The 23,633-nt window shown below is 50.6% G+C and overlaps 1 protein-coding gene across 1 annotated transcript in view; it reads right to left on the bottom strand.

Moving 5' to 3' along the window:
• Positions 1-568: 568 nt before the first annotated feature.
• UCK2 (uridine-cytidine kinase 2) overlaps positions 569-23,633 on the bottom strand; it is a 78,247-nt gene continuing 55,182 nt past the window's right edge. Inside the window, exons 2-7 of the mRNA XM_060644423.3 lie at positions 18,924-19,083; positions 18,040-18,136; positions 14,317-14,459; positions 8,108-8,205; positions 5,944-5,992; positions 569-4,263 (exon numbers count right to left, since the gene is read on the bottom strand). Coding sequence (XP_060500406.1) covers positions 4,124-4,263; positions 5,944-5,992; positions 8,108-8,205; positions 14,317-14,459; positions 18,040-18,136; positions 18,924-19,083 — 687 coding nt within the window. The 3' untranslated portion in view covers positions 569-4,123. The remainder of the gene's footprint in view (positions 4,264-5,943; positions 5,993-8,107; positions 8,206-14,316; positions 14,460-18,039; positions 18,137-18,923; positions 19,084-23,633) is intronic.

Genomic DNA, 23,633 nt, shown 5'->3' on the forward strand with positions numbered 1-23,633 from the left:
CAAGTTAAAATGTATTAGAAACGTTGGCTGGCTTGCAGAACACTCCCAGAACAAGTTACTGGCAACTCAAAGTTTTACTCTATCTGCACTGGTTAATATGTATCAATAGCTGTATCGCTTAGAGTGCTCACGCGCACGCACACACCCGAGAAGTTTCGCACATTGTTATAACGTAAACCTCCTCCACCACCACCCCCATCAAGTTCTCTACATTTGGAAGGTTGTTTGGAGTTTCATTGTGGGCGTGGAGGAAGGGGTGGCGAATGACCCAGGGCAGACCGCCAGGCAGGAGCTGCACTGACTGGGATACTCAGAACCAGAACATCCCAGAGATCAGAAGCCTCCCAGAAAGCTTGGCCCTGGCTTTCGGGGACAGGGACAGGGACAGGGACCAGGAGAAATGCCCAAGTGTACGTCTGTCCAGGATCCCAGGCCAGCTGCGGTCTGGGGTCTGGCCCAGGACTGCCGGGGACTGAGCGGCTTAGTGACGGCAGGCCGCGTGCCCTCCGCCACTGGCCTCAGTCACCGCTCCTCCTGCCCAAACCTCACAAAGGAGACAAGAATTGGCTCTTTTTCCATTCAGACTTTATTTACAGCAAAGTACATAGTATGCGGTCATTTTTGTTAACTACTAACAATAAAGGCAGGGCGGTAGAAAGAAAGGGAGGAAGACCAAGTATCTGAAAGAAAAAAAAAACCCAAAACAAAAAATGCCTACGTCTTTATTTAGCTACTCACCCTGTTCCTGAGGCAGGACCAGCTAGGCACTCGTGACCTCTAACTGCAGCAAGGAAGCTGATCTGAAGGCCAGCCACCTGGAGGCCCAGGAGGGCAGCATGGGGCCCCGAGACCAAAGATCAAAGAGCACTCTGAGCCCCAGACTGACTCCAGGCCTTTTCCCAACCTGCTGTCTCCCTTGTTTCACTGACACCAAGCCTGTTGCCCCCACCCCACCCTGAGACAGGGGAAAGGCAGCGTTAGACCGAAGTCCAGCCGGTCCTTCCCAGAAGCACAGCCCTGCGATCCCAAACCTGCCCTAGGCTACTGACCCCAGCACGGTCCCTTGGTGCTGGAGTCGCTGACAGGCAGGTGGGAGACTCCAGGGCAGAAATATTTCCCTGCAAGAATCTACTAGTTCCCTCCGCGGGCCTTCGGTGCCAGCACAGGTCAGGGGTGCTAAATCGAGGAAGCTGTACCAGGTCAGCAAAGGAGGGGCTCCACAAACCAACTGGGCTCCAGTCCCCGCTGGTTCCCACCTGCTCGGGGAAATACGCAAGCCTTCAGCCTGACCTAGTGACCTCATGAGAGACTGGCAACCCGCCCTAGGCCTGGGGACAAGCGTCCAGTGCCGAGCCCAGAAGGGGCGGGTGGGCAGCATCCGCGGCTGAGACCGGAGCGGGCTGTTGTGGGAACGATTGGTTCTGAAGGGTGAACAGGAGACCCTTCCCTGCACCCGCCCCCTGGCCTGTTCAGGGGCCCACCTCGAGGGCCTACCTTAGGCACTCCAAAGGACACCTGAGGTCCAAACACTTGCGTGTTCCTTACACAGACTCCAACCTCTCTGTCCCCACTGGCCTCCGGCTGCCCAAGGAAAAGAAACCCGGGTCAGCACAAGTTCTATTAGCGCGAAAGAGTAGGAGGTCATGCCTTCCCATGACACGAAGCTTGGATGTGTGTTCCCTAAACACTTGGTCTGTGGATAATACCTGGGCAGGGGTGGGGGCAAGAAGCAAGCACCATCGGGCAGCTCTGAAGCCACGGGACTCCCGTGCACACATGACCAACATCATCCCCACCCTGCTTGTCGGTCCCTCCTCCCTGGGCTGCAGACAAGACCCACAGGACTGAGGTCATGGTCTCTGGCCTAATGATCCTATCCCTGACTCACCAGTGGAGAGATCCCAGGGCTCTCAACACACCACGTCCAGGATTTGCCAGATAGAAGGCTCAAGCTCAGATACTCAGTTGACTAAATGCTGGGGTGGCCACACAGGGGCAGACTCCTCCCTTCCTTGCCCCAGTGCCCCCAGCCAAGCCACCAAGAACTGGTGACAGTTTTACCTGGAGGCAAGGCAGGCCTAGCACTGTTTCCCAGCAGAGACACTGGAGGCTTGGTCCCAACACCACAGGTAGATGAGGAAGCAGCTAAGAAAGTCAAGGCTCAGAGATGAGAAGAATCCATCTTCCAAGGCAGTGGGACAGACAGCCAAGGCACTAAATGGTTTGGCACCTGGGAGCTTCAAGTAAAGTTGAATGTGCTACCCACCGGAAGGCCAAGGCTCCCCCAGATAGGAGTGGGCTGCCCCCGGGCACAGAGAGGCCCCATCAAGGCACGAGGCCTTGGGTCCTCAGGATCCTAACCCAGGCCTGCCACCCACGCTTCATGTCAGAACTGTCGAAGGCATGACGAGAAAGAGAATACAGACTCTGAGACATCCAGAACTGGCCTTCAACGTGGGCACCTCGGAGAGCCTTCCCCTGCTCCCTCCAGAGCCTGCTGCGGTCTCCTGGATGACTCAGGGGTGGCAAAGCTCTGCCGGGGAGGAGGTTTGGCTCTTTTGAAACAGCAAAACAGCGTTGGAGTCCAATGGAATCCAGAAAGGGGGAATCAAATTGGACGGCGGTTTAAGTCTCGGGGGCAGGGCGGTGTGGTGGGAGAGTGCCTATGTCAGGTTTACCTGAACGGCTCCAATGGGCTAGGACAGCAATGGAGGGAGAGGGTTCCCCAAAACGTTTCGGGCCGTGGCCTCCCAAGCACGGAGAAGGTCGAGGGAGAAATGCAGGCCTCTGACTCATCTGCAGTTAAAAGCTGAGGCTTTAGGACTCTACACTCCTCAGTCTCGGTCTCACTTAGTCCCCCCCACTTCCTGCCCCCCATCCAGCAAGAATCATCAGGGATCTGTACTTCTCCCAGGGAGGGAGCCCTCAGGAAAGGTGGAACTCTCTACCCAGTAACTATGGCGGCTGTCATGCTGCGAGTGACAATTCCTGCTGGAAAGTGCGTGCTGTCCTCATCCGGCAGCCAAGCCCCGCATCTCGGTGAATAACCCCTGCAGGGCTGTCGCCACCCTGTGAGGGGCCACCAAGCGTCTTTGCTGCTAGCAGAAGCCCTCCTCTGAAGCCCGAACTCAAGAGGCCACCTGTGCTCTGCAATCTGGGAAAAGGCCCAGGGAATCTAACCGTAGACGTCCCCGGGAGGCGGGAGGAACCAGTGTTTCCTCGGACGCTACAGTAGGTACCTTGCTACTCTCTCCTCCTCGTATTTTACCGGGAAATGATCCCATCAAATCCCTGTCAGGGAAGGAGAGAGAGGCGGCGCTGGCTTTCGGAGAGCCTGGGTGGCTAAGGAAGGAGACCCTGAGCTACCAGGCGGCCAGAGGTGGGGCATCGGGCAAGAAGAAAACACAGAAGACTTGTTTCTCTTCAGTGGGCCTCTTCCCTGAGTTTGATTTTTGAGCTGAGGTCTTGCCTAATTTCCACTCAAAAAAAAAAAAAAAAAAGGAGGAGGAGGAGGAAAGAAGAAGGGGGTATCTCTTGTCGACGTGTCACAGAGCTCCTGCTCCGGGAAGGTGGCACCGTGGCAGGGGGACAACCCAAGGCTCCCAACTCCACTGTCACTGAGTGGCACAGGCACTCAGAGCCACTCGAGCCTCCCACACCGAGGCCTGAGCCTGCCCCGCCTGGATCCATCACAAGGGCATCACAAGGGCAATCCCCACTGGACCAAGACTCCAGCTCGAGCCCCCAGACACTCAAGTACAGGCCCTCCTGCAGAATACTTACAGCAAACAGCTTTACAGTATTTGTACATTTACACAAAAATAGATCCTTTTATATATATATATGTATTTATAACTGGTTACACGTTGGATTCATAATTAGGCATCACCAGTAGTTGGCACAGTTTATCATTTAAGCTCAGGGTCAAATTCGGTTTCATTGCGCCGCTCCAAAGCACAAAAAGAAACAAAAACAGAAAAAGAAAAACCAAAGGCATGTGACCTCCATGGTGTTTTCTTAAATACAGCAATGTCATAGGAAACCACGTGTACAGATGAACACCGCCTCCTGATCCCTCCTCCTGCCTCTTGAAGATAGGGGCCGGGTCGGGGGGAGACAGGGGTCAATGCGGCCGGCTGCTGGACTCCGAGGACTGCCTCTTGCGTGACGGGATGTAGCCGTTGAGATAGCCATTGGTCTGCCGTTTGGAGAGCCCTCCGTTCAGGATGTCCTGAATGTGCTGCACGATGAGGTTGATGGCCACTGTGGGGCAGAGGGTGGCAGCGTGAGGGACGCAGGGCAGAGAGGAGACAACCCTTCTACCAGGGAACCCACCAGCTCCCCATCCCGAAGAGGCTGAGCCCGCAGAAGGCGCTTTCCTCCAAAGGAAATGCAACACGGGACTCTCTTTTCTCAGCTTTAGAAATAAATTCTACATCTCAAGCAAGTGATGAATGTGTGAGCGTCACCAAAATCGGAATAAGCATCAAGTGCTTTCTGAGACGATGCACAAGGAACAGGACACATCTTGTGCAGTCTTCTCCAGGTGGTACAAAGCGAATGCAATCATGAGGAAACAAACCCAAACCGAGGGCCGTTCTACAAAACCACGGGGCCTTTCTCCTCAGAACTGCCAAAAGAGATTGTCCCCATGTTCACTTTCCAGAATGTGATGGGTGTTCTGCGGCTATGAATGAAAATGCCCTCCTCTTTAAGAAATATACAGTGATGGGGCGCCTGGGTGGCTCAGTTAAGCGTCCGACTTTGGCTCAGGTCATGATCTCACGGTTTGTGGGTTCGAGCCCCACCTCAGGCTCTGAGCCTCACAGCTCAGAGCCTGGAGTCTGCTTCAGATTCTGTGTTTCCTTCTCTCTCTGCCCCTCCCCCACTTGCACTCCGTCGGTCTCTCTCAAAAATAAATGAACATTAAAAATAAATTTTTTTTTTAATTAAAATGTGGAACTTGAGAAACATAACAGAAGACCCTGGGGGAAGGGAAGAGGAAAAAATAGTCTGAAACAGAGAGGGAGGCAAACCATAAGAGACTCTTAAATTACAGTGAACAAACTGAAGGTTGATTGGGGGGGCGGGGGAGGGCAGGTAGTAAGGAAAATGGGTGATGGGCATTGAGGAGGGCACTTGTTGGGATGAGCACTGGGTGTTGTATGTAAGGGATGAATCACGGGAATCTACCCCCAAAACCAAGAGCACACTGTATACACTGTATGTTAGCTAACCTGACAATAAATATTACTAAAAAAAAAAAAACCGAAACACTGTGAAAGAGTTATCGCTGTAATGGACTCCCAAATGGCTCAGCAAAAAACAAAAACAAAAACAAAAACAAAACTTTTTAAATGGGGGGAAAATTGAAATTAATGAAAAAGAGAATGAGAAGGCAGTCTTCTTACAGATCAACTGTGCCCCAGCCTGCCTCAGTCCAGAGCTACCCCTACTTCTTAGACCAGTCCAAACCAACAAATAAATGATACCTGGAAAGTCGGTCACTCTAAATTAAATTAAGGGACTGTGTTTTGGCTGAAGGGTGGCCTCAATGGAAGGCCTCTGTCATCAAGTGTCATCCCACTGTCATGGGAGTGACAGCAAGAGACAGTCTCCAGCCCTCTGGTTTCTACCAGAGAAGCACGAGTTCCCATTTGTCACTGTGCACACGCGCGCACACACAGATGCACACACAGATACACACACACACACACACACACACACACACACACACACACACACACACACACGTATGCAAAGGGGCCTGTTCCCAAGGCCAGGCATGTAGGCAGAAATTTCTTTCTGGCTCCCAATAGCAGACCAGTGGTTCGGCCCTGTCCATGGAGCCTTGTCTGGTCACCACATCCTGCCCCAAAGTCTGATTGACAAAGAGTAGAATAGAAGTGATGCCCTACGAGAGGACCGTCAACCAGCACTCACCTAGATTATCTGCACCTCTAGGAATGATCACATCAGCGTATTTCTTTGTCTGTGGAGAAAGATATTCACAATGCATTACAGGGGGTTCCAGAGAAGCGGGCCCACGCCCCTGTCAATGTGAGGCTATGGGGAAAGGGTCAGCCTTCCTACTACTGACCCCACATGGTGGCATAATTATCTTCTAGTCCCTTTCTCTAAACTACAATACATCAGCTTTCTCTTGATTTCTCATTACTAATATTTAATACAGTTTAAGCTTATGACCTACACAGAGAACGTGGTCTTTGAAATGAAACTCGTAATTGCTTTCTCCCTACTAAGAAAAATATGAATTAGAAAAACCCAACTGAAAAGGGAAGCAGTTCACCTTGGACGTGTGGACACAGTCTGAGAGGTGACACCATTAACCCTAACACAAGGGTAAACCCCGGAAAAACAACCCCCACTGCTGACCACTTTCACTGGCTCTGTTATCACACTTGGGGGGGGGGGGGGCGAGTAAAGCCACAATTCGAAGCGTTCCCTTTTTTGTTTTCGTTTTTGCTTTTTATTTTACTGAGATTTTGTGGACCAATTTACAAATAACTATGTCCTGGTGTATGACCCAAGTTTAGGTTAAGACCACATGACCATGACTTCAGACCATGGACATCTTTACTCCAGGCAGCTTCTACACAGAAACCATTCAGATTCATGTGTGTCCGGCCCAAACCCAACCCGAAGGAGGCAATTTATCAGGTCCAAGCTCCTGGCTTACATGGGAATGACCTGATCTTCTCTGAGCACAGAGTGGCTGGAAAAAGTAGAAACCACCCAGAAAACATGCAGAACTTTAAGCTCCATTACAACTAAGTTAAACAGCAGAAAATTGGCAGTTAACTCCAATTTATGTACAATCACAAGTTTACCATGGGTTCTTTTTAAGTTGAAAAGAGCAGAAGTCCTCAGACAGATAGATGGATGGATAGAATTTCCTGGCTTCTCAGTCCCCTGTGCTCTCTACCCAGAAACCTGATCCTGTGACCCAATCCTCTCTGGGGGAATGAATAGGGCATCAGCGTTACTCAGGCTGACTCAGAAAGTCCACCTGTCCCCGATCTGAAACAAAAAGTCTTGTCTGCTTTGACGCAAAACCTCACTAACAGACTTAAAGGAACAGATAGTCGGAGATCCTATTTTTCCAGGAGAAAGAAAGAAGTTAATTACCAGGAGAAACAGAGAAATTCCCACACTCAGCCTCACTCTACACCTCTTCTCAATGCCCTCATATTTCACTCTCTCAAAAGAGATCACCCAAGATCAGACTAAGTCCCAACATCTCCCCACTCTGTCTTACAGCCTAATGATTAAATTGTTAGGGAGTTAGACCACGGGGAGGCCAACCAGGGGAAGACACGTGATACAGGTGCAAGAGTCTCCTGAGTTAAACGTTTCTCCTTGTCAAACGACATCATCTCCTGCGTTTTCCTCCACCACTAACCTCCCACCACTCCACACCTTTTGTCCCTGGTGGTCGCCTCTCAGCACTCACCTGTCTGTCCTCAGGAGGCTGAGGGCTGATTCACTAAAGCCTAAAAATTCCCCATATCTTCAACCTTCCTTCTCTGAAAGCCACCCCACCAGAGAGTTCCCAGCTGCCACAGGAGGAAAGATGAATCTATACTAGGGCAGAAGGATGGAAGCTTACATGGTGGGACACTTCCCATACGGGAACTTACACAGGGGCCAAAGACAAGCTCAAAGCGGGGCCTCAATGTCGTGGCAGAAGAGATTCAGAAGGAAATATCTGGTAGCTGAGCCCTCCCTGCACCAATACTGCAACCATCATAGACCTTTTGAAGATCCAAATGGCCGAGTCTGTGCTGAGACATGACGCACCCTCACACCTTGAGGCCGCCAAGCAAGGAGAGCAGAGCTTGCTGGAATCAGACAGCAGGACCCTGAAGGACCACTCTGACAACGATGGCGGCCTACAGCTCGTGGGGAACACAGTGGTAGCACACAGAGCCCCAAAGGCTGCCCTTTCGTGGGACTTCGGGATAGAGGATCACCCAGAGAGGAATGGGATTCAGGCTGGGGGCTCCGTCAACTTATGTAGCTTTACTGGTACGATCAGGTTTTACATTCTAAATTCAACAAAAAACAAACCAAGAACACAACTCACTGGCAAGCAGAATTCCTCAAAGGCAGGCTTGACGAACGTAATGTACTGAGATAAAATCTGCTCAAGGTCCCTCCCTCTTTCGCTGATGTCCCTTAATACTATAAGAAAAGGAAAAACAAGAATCAAGAAAATGGTGCATGAGCCAACACATGTCTGCCCTTCAGGAGGCAGACCCAGCTCACACGGACTCCACGATTGATCTGGATGATTCACAGCCCGGATTCCCGAGAGACTTGACCAAGAGCAGGTCGGCAGCAGCTTCAAGAAAAACAAGTTACATTTTTATTGCTATCGTCACACGTGGCTATGACCAAAGGCCGTCCAGCCTGAGCCAACAGTCTTCGTGTTTCAAGCAGCATTGGACCCGAATAAAATTTCAGCGTGAACAACACAAAAAGCAGGACAGTCCTACAGAGCTCGTAACAGGAAGTAGATGGGGCCCCAAGAGGTGGCAGGACTCCCCAGCAAAGGAGCCCCGCGCACACCTTGAGCCGTCCCCTCGCACTTACTTACCTGTGCACAGGCCACTGACCTACTGATGTACCACCTTACACACCCGGCTCCCCCCAGCTTCCAGCCCCCCAAGGGTGGAGGGCAGGCAGAGGGTCCAGCTGCTGGGTCGGCCATTCCTGCTAACCTCAAGCATAGAGGTTTGCCAAGAGAAAACCACTTAGTGAAAGATGAGAAAAGCATGGTTTTAGAGATGGTGTGGCCACCCAGAGGGACTCGTCATCGCCCACCTTCTTCCTCTCGGGCAGTGTTAGCCAGGGGCTTTCGTCAAACATCTTTATTATTTTAACAGAGTCTGTTGTCAAAAAAACCAGAAAAAGGTCGGGGGGCCTGCGTGGCCCAGTGGGTTAAGCGTCCAACTTCGGCTCAGGTCATGATCTCACAGTTCATGGGTTCGAGCCCCACATCGGGCTCTGTGCTGACAGCTCAGCACCTGGAGCCTGCTTCAGATTCTGTGTCTCCCTCTCTCTCTCTCTCTGCCCCTCCCCCAACTTGTGCTCTCTCTGTGTCTCAAAAACAAGCATTTTAAAAAGTGAAAACAAAACAAAGCAGAAAAAGGTCTGACCCCCTAAGGGACTGGAATCTTAGTTTTCCGCTCCATTGCTAACCACCCTGATCCTCAGTTTCCCCCAAAGTCAGCAGTGAGAGTTTGGAAGAAGAATCTCTCGGTGAAAACGGCCCCGCCCTACAGGGGCCCGTCTTAAATCTTAGCCCCCCAGTTCCTCCATCTTCCACCCCCACCCCAAAGCGGGGTCCCACCATCAACAACCATCTGCAAAGGCCCCTCGACTCAACCATTTCTCAAGTTACGGACACAGCAGGGGATGAAACTCACTGCAAACAAACCGGGGAACACTTGTGAGTGAACTTCTGGAAAGCCACGTCTCCAGATAATTCTGTGCTTCCGCGCACCCCCGCACACAGGCACATGCAGGGCAAGGGCGGTCGTGGTTAAGATTCAGGCTGGCATGACATCCATGAGATTAGATGGCTAGAACACGGTCTCAAAGACCACACTCCACAGAGTCACGTGATATCGCTACCACCACTTGACTTTTCTACCAGCTCCGCAACTTACAAGGACGTTTTCCCGCGTGAGCCCTGGTCACAAGATGGCTGGTTGGCCGCTACTGCGTCACCACTTGCCTCAGAGCCCCTCCTGGTCGCCCGCTGCCTCCCCAGGACTCCCCAGCCAGGAAGTGGTGCTCCCGGGCATTCTGACTCGGGGCCCGGCAGCTCGGCCACGAAGAAGGCCCAAGAGCGGCCACGTGGCTCACCCCCACAGACCTCGAGAGCCCTGGCACGCCGGCTAACGAGCTCCCCTCGGCCAAAACACACAGGCGACGTGGCCTCCAATTCTTCACGTCTCCAGATAAAGTACAAAGAATAAAGGAAGCCGGAGCAAAGGGTTATCAGAGCTGGGGAAAAAAACAAACACACGCCCGCACTTGGGCAGCTTTTACTTAAAAGCCCTGCGAAAGCCCGATGTGGGTTTGTTTCCCATGCAAAGCATCACACAAGTGCTGACGGCTTTAAGCAGCCTGGGAACCGTTGTCCTGCCCCACCTCCCCCCCAAATGTGCACACACGGGCACACGGGCTCTCCCGTAGCTGTGCCACGGCCCTCGGCCCCGGCCTGCAGCTCCCTTGTAGCCGGCAGACCGGAGAGCTTCACCCGCAGCGTCACCGAGTGAGGGCCGGGGAGAAAGCGGATGGAGCAGGAAAGTCACGGGGAGCCAGCTCTGCAGCCCAGAGCTGCCTCCCCGTCCACCATCTAGAGCAATGCAGGCAAAACTGCCCTGCACTTGAATCCTGACCCCACTCTTACCTCTCTGTGACCTTAGACAAGTTACTCAACCTTTCTGCACCTCATTTTCCTGAACTGGAAAACAGAGACAGTGATACGCAGAGACTTTCTCAAAGTCATCACTTAGGAACACAGGGAGAGGTACACGTGGGAAGACACAGCAGAGAAGGGAGCAACAGGGAAGACGGAGAGGAGCCCTCCTACAGTTTCTGCCCTGGAAAAGGAAACAGGAAATGGGTGAGGATGTTGCCCAGACACAGGGAATGTGCAAATTCAAAAGGCATCACCCACCTCCGCTCTCGGAGAAGCTTCCACCGCGTTATCGCCTTCAACAGCCCGAGACCCCTCCCTGAGCCCAGACAACACTGCGCGGAACTGCCCTGCTCCTCGGGCGAAGTCAGGAAACGGGGCCAAGCCAAGCACTGAGTCACAACAAGGTCTTGGCACAGACCGGAAACTGCAGGGACTCCAAACCAGCTCCTTGATGATCACTCTGACCTCGGCACATTCGCTTGGCCAGGAAAGGCCCTTTCAGAGGAGGGGGGTAAAGAGCAGGAAACTCACTACACGTCCGCCCACCTTCCCCGCCTGGCTTCCACGGCAGCCTTTCCAAAGTGCTCCTTCTGGCCAGCCAAAGCCAAGAACGAAATTCAGAAGGCCCCAGGATAAATACAATTCCTTGGTGGTTAAGCCAATTCACTTTAAAAATTAGTCAAGGGGCACCTGGGTGGCTCATTTGGCTGAGTGTCCGACTTCGGCTCAGGTCATGATCTCACGGTTCATGGGTTCGGGCCCCACATTGGGCCCTGTGCCGACAGCTCAGAGCCCGGAGCCTGCTTCGGATTCTGTGACTTCCTCTCTCTCTGCCCCTCCCCTGCTCGTGCTCTGTCTCTCTCAAAAATAAACATTAAAAAAAAATTTTTGTTGGGGCGCCTGGGTGGCGCAGTCGGTTAAGCGTCCGACTTCAGCCAGGTCACGATCTCGCGGTCCGTGAGTTCGAGCCCCGCGTCAGGCTCTGGGCTGATGGCTCGGAGCCTGGAGCCTGTTTCCGATTCTGTGTCTCCCTCTCTCTCTGCCCCTCCCCCGTTCATGCTCTATCTCTCTCTGTCCCAAAAATAAATAAAAAACGTTGAAAAAAAAAATTTAAAAAACGACCAATTTAAAAAAAAAAAAATTTTTTTTTGTTTTAATTAGTTGAGGAGATGTGTTACTCTAGCAATAGAAGAGACTGACCGTCCACCAGAGCCCTGATGCTATGGGAACCGGACATAGAGAATTATGGCAGGAGAGAGAGTAGGTGTCAGGGGACCTTGGACCCCTGCCTCAGTTCTTCCCTGTCCCCGAGTTCAAGGGTGGGTGGGAGTCAATAACACACACGGAGGGAAGATGAAGGCTGGAAGAAGCCAATTCCCCAAAGTACAAGGGGTTCCCATGGGATGCAGGGAGGTCTTTCCAAGGCTGCCTGGACCAAAGGCAAATCCCCCCTCCCAAGGGAAGGTCAACTTTGATCATAAGGGTCACCGGCCCAGGAAGTATGACACACAGAAGGGTGAAACTGCGGCACCTACTCAAGTCTCCAGGAATGTTCTTAGGCCCAGCAGCTGCTCCTGACTAACCCACCCTCTCCCTTACCCCACACCCTCCCATCCCCCCAAGCACATGCCAGGCATGGTTTTGGTCCTATGTGGACAGAGTTTGTAGAAACAGCATGTGGAAAGGCCCTGAAAGTCTACCAGGAGAATAACTCTCCAGTGGGTGACCTGAGAAGACAGAAGGCGTAGGAGAGAAAGTGGAAGCCTCCCTGCAGGGGTCATTGAACCGACCCAGAGAAACCCCACAGGAGGCCACCATCCTCACTGTCACAGCAGGATCCCAGCACCAGGGAGCAAGGGAGAATTCTCTGTGTCATCGGCGCCATGATGATCTGTTTGAATTAAAGGCCAAGGTCGTCTGATTTCCAAGGACGCTGAATTCTCTATTCCCAAATCTTGGTCCTCATCTCCTGTGCCACACCTCACACATCCTGCTCCCTCAAGCACAACTTCAGCCCCTGGGACTTTAGTACCACGCGCTCACCAAATGATGGTATCAGCCTCGCATCCCAGCTCGTGAGAATGTGACCGCTCACAGGTTCCGACTAGTCCCGCCGGGAAAACTCAGGAAAACAGAACACCTACCATCTATCAAAGCGGACTTCCGATCTAACCCAGCAATTGTTATCAACTAATGCGCCACCCGGCATTTTACCCACGTTACCTCTGATCATCACAACCCAGGGGTCCTGATCTTGACATGATCGACCACTGGGGTGATTCCTATTTATGAGGGACAAAGAAGTTAATGCATAACCTGCCCGAGGTCACACGTCTACGAAATGGTGAAATCAGGATTTAAGTCCAGTTCCGCTGATTCCAATTTCTTCCCCTGGAGCATCATACTGCTTCCCTGATTTGGCAGACTGATGGGGACATCCAGCAGATCACCCAAGGCAAGGCCTGGCTTTGGGGACTGAGGTGATAAACCAGGCCCTGGGACAGCTATGTGATGGACCGTCAGCCTCAGGCCTCGATTATCTACTAAAAAAGACCACGGAACTTCTTACCTGGCCAGAGTCCTGACCCAAAAAACAGGCTTGCCTCCCTCATAAAGAAACCCAAGCCTGGGAGGTTACAGGAGTCACAAGGGCCACCAAAGTCACAAAGGTAGCTGGAGGCTATGGGGCTAGAATATGGGCCTCCTAGTCTCCTTTCATCCATCATGGAGTTCTACCCCTCCCCCACCCCACCTGGGAGTGGAAGTGTAACAACAACTCACTTAGTAGCGTGAAGACACTACTACCTGGGAGGGCAAAACTCATTTCCCTGGATTCTGCTGATTTCACTTATAGTTCTTGCCCTGAGTGGACTGATGGAGATAAACTCCAAGTTGGTTTTGTGAACCGAGAAGAGAAAATGTCACAGGCTCTGAGGTCAGAAGGCTCTGGGTTGGAGCTTACAAAACTCCAAAGTGCCCAGGATTTGCTCTCTGACTAGGAGCCACCTTGTCACTTCCTAGGTCATGTTCCTCTTCCACACGATGCGGACTCGAAGCCTGCCTCGCCCCCACCCGCTGCCCCCATGGGGGGTGTCCTTTCCTAACTCTGCTGGTACCTTCTCACCCCTCCGAAAGCCCCCCAGCCCTCCCCTCCCCACCCCTGCTCAAAACCCCTTGGTACCTCTCCCTCCTCTGCCAGGAACCAAACCAGAAGCCACAGTCCCCACAATCTGCATCAAGCAATTTCTAGTGTCTCTAGAAATGAATGCACGAGCCCCGTGTGTCTATATTTGCACCATGTGACTTGGGTTGTCTCGTCATCACTCTACCACACCCTGCATGAAGCTTCCCAATCCCTCTGGTGGAGGCAAAGGCTCTCCTCTCCACCGAAGGGCAGTTCTGTGTCCTTGGGACCCCCTGGCATGGGGACTCGCACAGGCACACTCCCAAACAGCCCTGCAGAGGAACTGACCGACCGACTTTGCTCCACAGCCGGCTGGACAGAATGACAAAACCTCCGCAGAGCTTTCTGGAAAATCAAGGGCTAGAGAAGCAGCCTGGTGCCACAGGCACAGGGCACTCCTGCACCTACACCTCCTACAGTTAGCTCCGGTGTAGATTACGATGCCTGTGGGAAAACCAGAAAGAACTGGGCATTTAACCAAACCTTTTTCCAGCGAAACCAAAACGTAAACCTCTCGTTTCACCTCTGTGACCTCACAAGCCTTCCGTTATCTGAAACAGTGACTAATCCCTTCTCAGAGGTCACCAAATGTTTGGGCAGCAGGATGCCCTGGAGCTGATTGGACTCGGCTGGGCTGGGCCACCCACGCGGCCACTGGGGGCTTTCTAGAACGCACCTCTGCGGGAGAGCCGCGTGTCGGCATCTGTGTCCACGAAAAGCTTCATCTGGAACAGGTCTCGTACTTCCTGGGAGTAGAAGGCCAGGATCCCTTCAAAGAGCACCACGTCTGCAGGGTAGACAGTGACCGTCTCCTCCTTCCTGCAAAACACAGAGCGCATGACGGGCCGAACTGGGCAGGGTGGGCAACAGGGCAGGAACAGCATCTGTCTGGGAGTCTGGGGTCCTTTCCTACAGCAGGACCGAAAGGGGGTAGAGCTAACACAGCCTGGCAGAGCCCTCGGACCACCACTGAAGACCCACCAAAGGGCCAGCAGCACCGGGGCAAAGGTCCCCTTTGACCAGTTCTTCTGGGCTCTGGCCATAAAGCAGAAATCGAAGCCCGTCATCCCTCTCCTTGGAATAAACAGCCTGCTGTTTGTTGAACGCACAACAGAGACAGACAGAAGCAGATGCGATTTCTTCTTTTCTCCGGAGGCGTCTGGGGGAATGCTCTCGTGCACGGGCATTTATGGAACCTAACCCGGAGCTTTCACAAACAGAACGTCACAGTTTTCTCCCAACAACCCTACCCCTTCCCCGCTGTCCTGAGGCAACTGGAGAGGAGAGGAAGGGCCGGCAGGGAGGGAGGGAGGAAGGCAAAAAGGAAGTTGTAAAGAGAGGAGAGGGGAGGAAGCATCTCCAGGGAAGGAAAGACTCCCGAGCTCTGTGGGGTCGGCCCCTACAGCTGGCAGCAGCACCGTGGCATGGCATGGCATGGTATGTCCGTGGCCGTGGCCATGGGTCAGGGCCTGTGGGGTCCAGGGCTGCAGGGCGCTGCTCCCTCCCCCTCGTCACTGATGCAGGGGTCCTGCATCACCACCTACCCCACAGGGCTGGGTAGCCCAAGGCAGATATTAGCAAATAGAGGGCTTTTCAAAAGCAAGGCGGCGGGGCGGGTTCTATTGCCAAAAGCGATAAAGGGAGGCTGTGGGCCGAGCTGCGCCTTGCCTGCATTTTCAGAGCATTTCTTACCATCTGACTCTGTCCTTACCACCCTACGCTGCACTGTCACCTACTGCCTCTTGCTCCAAAGTCACTGAGAGGGAAGTCATGATTACCACCGCAAGGTTTACTCCTCACGCGGGCATTGGTGAATAAAACCGAATAAAGCGTTATTTTTTAAGTTCCTTAAGACGATACGTCCATCGGGGCGCCTGGGTGGCTCAGTCCGTTAAGCATCTGGCTCTTGGTTTCGGCTCAGGTCACGACCTCACGGTTGGTGAGATCGAGCCCCGCGACGGGCTCCATGCTGACTGTGCGAAGCCTGCTGGGGATTTTCTCTCTCTCCCTCTCTCTCTGCCCCTCCTCCGCTCATGCTCACTGGCTCGCACGCTCTCTCTCAAAATAAATAAAGAAAGAAAACTAAAAACAAAACCAAAAAAAGCCAATAGGGGCGCCTGGGTGGCTCAGTTGGTTAAGCATCCAGCTCTTGGTTACAGCTCAGGTCATGACCTCACAGTTTCAAGGGTTCGAGTCCCGCATCGAGCTCTGCGCTGGCAGTGTGGAGCCTGCTTGGGAATCTCCATCTTCCTCTGCCCCTCCCCCACTCACGTTGTCTCTGTCCCTCTCAAAATAAATAAACTTTATATAAAAGAGAAAGGACAAGAGGTTTATCTGTGCAAACACAGGGAAGCCAGCAGCTACCAACCCAAGAGGATGCACTGAACTTCCTTCCCATAAACATTCCTCGATTCCTTCTTAGCTCAGACCCTTGGGTTCCTGTCTAATTTCCAAGGCAGGCACTGTTAGAACAATGCCAAAGTGGCAAAATGTGGGGTGTAAATGACAGCAATAAAGGACCAGGTGAGTAAGGTCAGAAGATATTCTCTTAGAACAGTGACAGAACTCCAGATTTTTGTTTTGTTTTGGTTTTTTTGAGAGAGAGAGAGAGAGAGAGAGAGAGAGAGAGAGAGAGAGAACACAAGATGGGGGGAACGGGCAGAGAGAAAATCTTAAGCAGGCTCTGCGCTTAGTGTGGACCTAGGTGCCGGGCTTGATCCCATGACCCTAGGATCATGACCTGAGCCGAAATCAAGAGACAGACACTCAACTGGGGACTGAGTCACCAGGCGCCTCAGGATGGGCTTTTAATTATAGAAATATTTGGCCATCAACAGATGAATGTACAGATGTGATTTATACATACAATGGAATATTACTCGGCCATCAAAAAGAATGAAATCTTGCCATTTGCAACAACATGGATTGAACTAGAGTGTATTGTGCTGAGCGAAATTAGTCAGAGAAAGACAAAAAAAATGTTTTCACTCATATGTGGAATTTAAGATAAAAAACAGAGAACATAAGGGAAAAGAAGCAAAAATATAAAAACAGAGAGGGAGACAAACCATAACAGACTCTTAAATACACAGAACAAACTAAGGGTTGCTGGCGGGGTGCTGAGTGGGGGATGGGCTAAATGGGGGAGGGGCATTAAGGAGGGCACTTGTTGGGATGAGCACTGGGTGTTCTATGCGGGGGATAAATCACTGGATTCTACTCCTGAAATCATTATTGCACCATATGGTAACTAACTTGGACTTAAATTTTAAAAAATAAAATAAACTACATTAAACAAAAGAAAATTATAGAAATATGTGGCAGTAAAAGATGAAATCTAATTTCCCATTTAAAAAAAAAAAAAAAAACTCCACCCAAGGGGCACTCAGTCAGTTAAGTGCCTGACTTTGGCTCAGGTCATGATCTCGTGGTTCATGGGTTCAAGCCCCGCGTCAGGCTCTGTGCTGACAGCTCGGAGCCTAGAGCCTGCTTCAGATTCTGCATCTCCCTCTCTCTCAGTCCCTCCCCTGCTCATGCTCTCTCTCTCTCTCTCTCTCTCTCTCAAAAATGAATAAATGTTAATAAATAAATAAATAAATAAATAAATAAATAAATAAATAATTCCACTGGAGAGAACGAAGTCAAGGAATCAAGAAGAAGGCGGAATGATAACCAGGTGGGAGAAGCCTTCAAAAGAGCAAAGGGCTGAAAACAACACTTACTGAGCAATTTGTAGCCCAGAATATGGAGCGACTACGTGCGGTTGATATACCAGTCAGAAGTTTAGCGTCTGCCTGGGAAGTCCTGAGTGAGCAGAGTCCCTGGAGGCTCGAAGGAATTTGGGGGGGGGTCTGGCCAGGAGCCCCCTGCAACCACGCAGAGGGAAGGAAGACAGGACGGAGGTCAAGCCACACTCCTCCATTCCTAATCAGGAGCACAAACACAGAGCCGCGGAAGGGACAGGACTGAGAAGCTCTCCCGAGAGTTCAGTGTCCCATCTCTGGTGACCTCAGCGCCCTCACACCTCTCTGCACGGTCCAATTCAAAGTAAACCAGGAGAGAAGAAACAACAGTTTCCTTTGTTCTTCTTCCTGTGTCCTCTGCCCAGCCCCTTTACATCTTATTTCAGGAACAGCAGCTCAGGGATGTGAATCAGGACAAATACGTAGCCCCTCACCTGAGCCCAAATTTGTGAACTTGTCCCTTCAGAGTTAGCAAATCGTGATAAGCAGACAGTCCCAGGAAGCACTGGGTAAAGTCCCCAAGCCGTGCCCACCCACGCACATGCTAACAGGCTGCAGTGGGTACCACATAGGGGAGGACCCTGGCTGCAACTTGACAAACGGGAATGTTTGGGGAACTACAAGAAATAACGCCCAGCCCAGAGCAGGTCACTTACCGGGAATGAGAGACAAAATCATACACGGGAATCTGTACTGTTTTCCCTTCAGTGATTTCTTTGAGTGTTTTGAAGATGAGTTCATTGTCAAAGGCATCTGAAGGAAACCAAACTGTTAAAATGTTTCTCGATTTTAAAACGATTTCTCCTATAATCTTACACATGTATTTCATGTATGTATATCACACCCTAGAGGAGCATATACACCCACCCCAAAAAGCCAGATCTCTACCCAAAGCAGAAGGCAAACTCCCTGTGACTCAAAATAGAACACATGAATGAGTTCTGAGACCCTGCTTTTTTTCTACCTTTCTATCCCACCCTTGGCTTCAGACCTCACTCTCCTCCAAGTTCAGCTGCTGCCTTGGGCACTGGCATAAGTTAACCTGGAAAGCATACTTGCGACACGGGGAGGCAACAGGTTTTGATTCCAATGGTTACAAGGACCCAAGCCAGTTAAAGGGCAATGTGCTGATCTGGGACCATCAGGGCAAAAATCACTCTGTCAGACATCCTGGACCCTCCTTAGTCCTTTCTGCCAGTGAGTTTCACACCATGCCATGCGCACGTGTGCGCGGGTGGGTAGGAGGGTGTGACACGGGCTTCAGGTCAGAGGAGGCAGATGTGTTTGTGCTAGCCTGTGTCTGGCCAACCTCAAATAACAGACTCCTATGGAGTCACCCTCGTTCAGATGCAGATTCAATCAGTATTTACAAAGTCATGCAAAGTGTGATGTGTTTCAAAGTGCCTTCTTTAATATGAGCCCCATCATAACCCCGCAAGGTATTTAGTAATCCTCCCTTTTACAGGTGGAAGCAGGTTCCAAGAGGTTAAACAACTCCCTCAGTGAACCGGCACACACACACCTTCAACTCCTGACTCACCCGGGTGATCAAAATTGAACTGGCCCTTCAAGGCTTTGGCCTTCTGCTCCGAAGTGAGGACACGGTAGAAGCTATCCTGGCTCAGGATAACCACCTGCTTCTGGCGACAGTCCACCTCATTCTGTCCCAGGAGCTGCACAATCTTAGCACAAACGGAAGACTGGAGGAGAGAACAGAACACCAAGGATTAAAGGGGAGTGCAGAGTCACTAACTCATGAACATGCCCTAAGCAAGGCCTTCTGGAAGGAAAACTCCAAAGGCTGCCATCTTGTATGATGGATTAGAAGGTTAAAGGAGAGAGACAGCCTGCTGAGAGGGAAGTTTGGAGGTCCCAAAGTCTCTTCCTCCCTTTCCTAAATGTGAGCAGTAAAGGAGATGATTCATTTTCAGAAATAACCAAAAAACGCTGTGCTGTTTAGTTAACGGTAGGTTTACAACCTATTGGAAATATGTGCGAATCCCGCCAACAATGGGTATCCGACCCTTAGACACTTCACTTCCTGGTTCTTCTTTCCCTCTCTGTTTGCGGGCTTATTTTCACAGGCCATACAATGAGCATGCACCAAAGAACAAAAGGAGGAGGGGCTGAAAGTCTCTGGGTCACCACAGGGAATGTACATCGTTACAATCAGACAACTTCTTGCCTTACGTGGGCAAAGGGGACTTCCGGGTCAGTTGTAACCTCTGTAGTACTCAGCCAATGAGGAACAAAGGGAGGGACTTACACGCTAGGAGATAAACTGTCTGCTGTAACTGCTTGTCCATCAGACACCTGCTCGTGCAAAACAATGACTGAAGCCTCGCTTCACTGTGCTCCGAGTCTCCACATCCCTCCTTTGATTGGGTCGGTGGGCTCGTTTCTCACACTAAACACAGCTTACTACTCTCAGGTGTCTTCAGGGACAGCAGCAGAGAGGAGGGCAGTCATTTCTACCTCTTCTTCCGTAAAGTCTTTTCTAAAGCCACTAATAAAAACGAACGCAAATTTATTTATCCCTGCTTGTGCCCTGGCACAGATACACAAAACAGACAGCAGAAAGTTGAAAGAGAGCACACTGACGATGCGCAACGGCCTCATGAAGTGATGGCATGTCCATGTAGAATCAAAACCGCAACCAGAGAACGTGGCCAGTTAGCAGTAGGGCCAAGGTCATGGCTTTCAGCCCACTTCGGTGGGTTACTCTTGCTCTAGTGCATAGCCGTGGACTTGTTCACACTCACGGTGGAGGCTTCTTCACAGATGTGTGCCACTACTTACGGACTGGAGTGACATGGGACACAAAACATCACCAACACCTAAAACACTGGGGTATGCCAGCTCAGAATGGGGGAGCCAGAAGGAAATCAAACCTACATGCTTTGTGTTGTGTGGCTTGCAAGACACAAATCTACCTGTGACATTGTCACTGGTGATAAGAGACATGTATTTAGTCCTCCTATTTCTGGCCAAGAGTTCCTAAAACCCCTGCATTTCCTAAGGGAAGAGCAGCAGGCGACAAGTGTCTATGTTATGTTAATGAGGTAGCCTTTGGAAAGCACCAAAGGATAGGGGCTGGTTGCCAGGGGAACCAAGCACGTGATTAGCAGGTTAGAACTTTCACTCCCACCACCCTGACCTCCAGGGAGAGGAGAGCAGAGAGGAGAGGGGCTGGAGGCTCAGTCAATGGCCAACACCAAGGACAGAATCAGTCATGCCTATGTAATGAAACTCCATACAAACCCAAGTGGATGGGGTTTGGTGAGCTTCCTGCTTGGTGAACACGTGGGAGTGCAGGGAGAGTGGCACACTCAGAGAGCACTGAAGCTGCACTCTTGTTCCACACCTCGCCCTGTGCAAGCATCTCCACCACCTGGCTGTTCCTGAGTGACATCCTTTTATAACAGACTGGTAACCCTGGAAGTAAAATGTCCGGGTTCTGTGAGCTGCTCTAGCAAATTAATCAAACCCAAGGAGGGGGCCGGTGGAACCTTCGATCCATGGCCAGTCAGCCAGGAGCACAGGGGACAACCTGGGCTGTCCACTGATGCCTGAAGTCAGGGCAGAGGGGGTGGAGGGCGGTCTTGCAGGGCTGAGCCCTTAACCTGTGGGACATGATGCTGTCTCCAGGTAGACAGTGTCAGAGTTACTGAGGTGAGGGGGCGCCTGGGGGGCTCAGCTGATTAAAGGTCCGACTCTCGATTTCAGGTCAGGTCCTGGTCTCCCGGTTCGTGAGTTTGAGCCCCATGTCAGGCTCTGCATTGACAGTGCTGAACCTGCTTGGGATTCTCTATGTCCTGCTCTCTGCCCCTCCCCTGCTCCCAAACTCTCTCTCTCTCTCAAAATAAACATTTTAAAAAATTTTAAAAAGACTTATTGAGGTGAATTCTCAGACACCCTGCTGGTGTCCCAGAATTGCTTATTGATGTGGGGAAGCCCCTCCCCCCCACACACAATGGAGTTGGAATTGGGTATAGAACCTAGTATCTACCTTTTCCCCTCCAATAATATATACACTTCATAAACAGAAAAGCATAAGAAGAAGCGTTTTCCGAAGAATGAGGCAGTGAAGGACAGTATTTACCAAATAGCTCATTTCTTTTTTTCCATTTTATACAGAGATTAATTTAAAGGTAAGAATGTCGGGGCGCCTGGGTGGCTCAGTCGGTTAAGCATCCAACTTTGGCTCAGGTCCTGATCTCACGGCTGGTGGGTTCCAGCCCCACGTCGGGCTCTGTGCTGACAGCCCGGAGCCTGGAGCCTGCTTCGGATTCTGTGTCTCCCTCTCTCTCTGCCCCTCCTCTGCTCACACCCTGTCTCTTTCTCTCAAAAATAAACATTAAAAAATTAAAATAAAAATGAGAACGTCTACATTACCAAAAAAGCCTGCAAGCCATAGCCACGCCCCCTTCTGGAGTTGGCTGACCTAATTACAAGAGATGAAAAAAGTGGCATAGAGATTTCTTGGGTTCGGTCTTGGGAGCTTCACTAATGAACCTATTTTACCAACTGGCTTTAACAAGGTAAAACAGGAAAACTATAAAAAGTTACATTTCTCATAAGCTATGCACTTGATTTGTACAAGCATAAGGAGAACCGGCCATTCCTGTTGCCCTAGTCAATGCACGTGAAACTGTTTTGCACAATATTTCCTGTTGGACAAATTGTAACACACAACCAAATAAGGATCTTAAGGGGCACCTGGGTGGCTCAGTCGGTTAAGCGTCTGACTTCAGCTCAGGTCATGATCTCGCAGTTCGTGGGTTCGAGCCCCGTGTCGGGCTCTGTGCTGACGGCTCAGACCCTGGAGCCTGCTTCACATTCAGTGTCTCCCTCTCTCTCTACCCCTCCCCTGCTTGTGCTCGCTCGCTCTCTCTCTCTAAAATAAATAACTATTTTTTGAAAATTAAAAAAACATAAGGATCTTTGAGAGAACAATATTTTGATAATTCTTAATGATTTGAGAACTACTTTACTTTTCTGACAACTTTGCACATTAATAGAAAAGCATTTAAAACAGGTTTTGTGGAACAGGAGCTATGTCGGCAAAAAGAAAAAATCATAGAGAGGTAAAACTTGCACATGACTTAAGCTAGATTCAAAAATGAAAATATCACAAGAGAATCAAAGGCTCTAAACAATTATAAACTGTATGTTATTACACAGGTATGAGCCCATAATTTCCTTTCCCTAACTTCCATCTGGTTCTTACATCCTAAGGCTAAGGGGGGCCCGGGCAAGGGGTGGTGGTAAAACCTACACCTACAGCTTTTATTAGTAGATAGAATTACTTTTGCAAGGCCAAAGAACAAAAATGAAAAGAGGGATTCATGGGACCAGATATATTTAACATATCTGGTGATTCAAATCATGGTACTTTTTATTTATAGTTAAAACCCACTAAATGTTTTTTAAAATACGAAGAGTAATCTCTCTTCTACCAAAAAAAAGTATATATAAAGAAGTTACATTGCCTAATTTTACAGGTAAACAATCATTTCCCTTAACCCAGGTATAACCTAGAACAAATGGATGTAACCCCAATAAAATCAGGTTAATGGGCACATCTAGAAAGCCAGTGTTTACAACGACTCCTCATCAAGGATAAAATATGGCTGTTTTGGTGCACAGCTACATGCCGTAGGCTCCATGCTTTTTCATGGCCCTGTTTGGCGACCCTACTTGCCAAAGTACTTGCCTACCTTTATTTAAGTCACATCCTAGGCCAAGTGCTCCATCACAATCACCTCTGTAAGTCACAAGTGCTATCCTTCACGGACATGGGAAGCTGGTGAAAAGACTTGGCTACAGTCCTGGTTCTTTTCTTCCCCTCAACCTAAAAGGTAGTCAGAAGTCCCAAGGCAGAAATCCTAAACACCACTGCATGCACCAGCACAGAAACACTTGCCTCTAGGTTGATCTAGATTTTCCTAGGACGGTAAAACCTTGGTTTGCGAGTGTAATTCATCCGGAAACATGCTTGTAATCCAAAGCACTTGTATTATCAAAGCGAATTGCAAGAACCCTTGGCTCAGTGGGGATCATGTGGCATTCGGCATCGTGTACTACTCGTACTGCAAGACGTCGCTTGTTCATCAAATTAAAATTGATGAGGGACGCCTGTCTGGCTCAGTCAGTGAAGCGTCGGACTCTTGATTTCAGCTCGTGTCATAATCTCACAATTCCGGAGTTCGAGCCCTACATGGGGCTCTGCACTGACAATGTGGAGACT

Source organism: Panthera onca, chromosome F1 (assembly GCF_046562875.1).
Source record: "Panthera onca isolate mPanOnc1 chromosome F1, mPanOnc1 haplotype 2, whole genome shotgun sequence".
In the NCBI taxonomy this organism is placed as follows: domain Eukaryota; kingdom Metazoa; phylum Chordata; class Mammalia; order Carnivora; family Felidae; genus Panthera; species Panthera onca.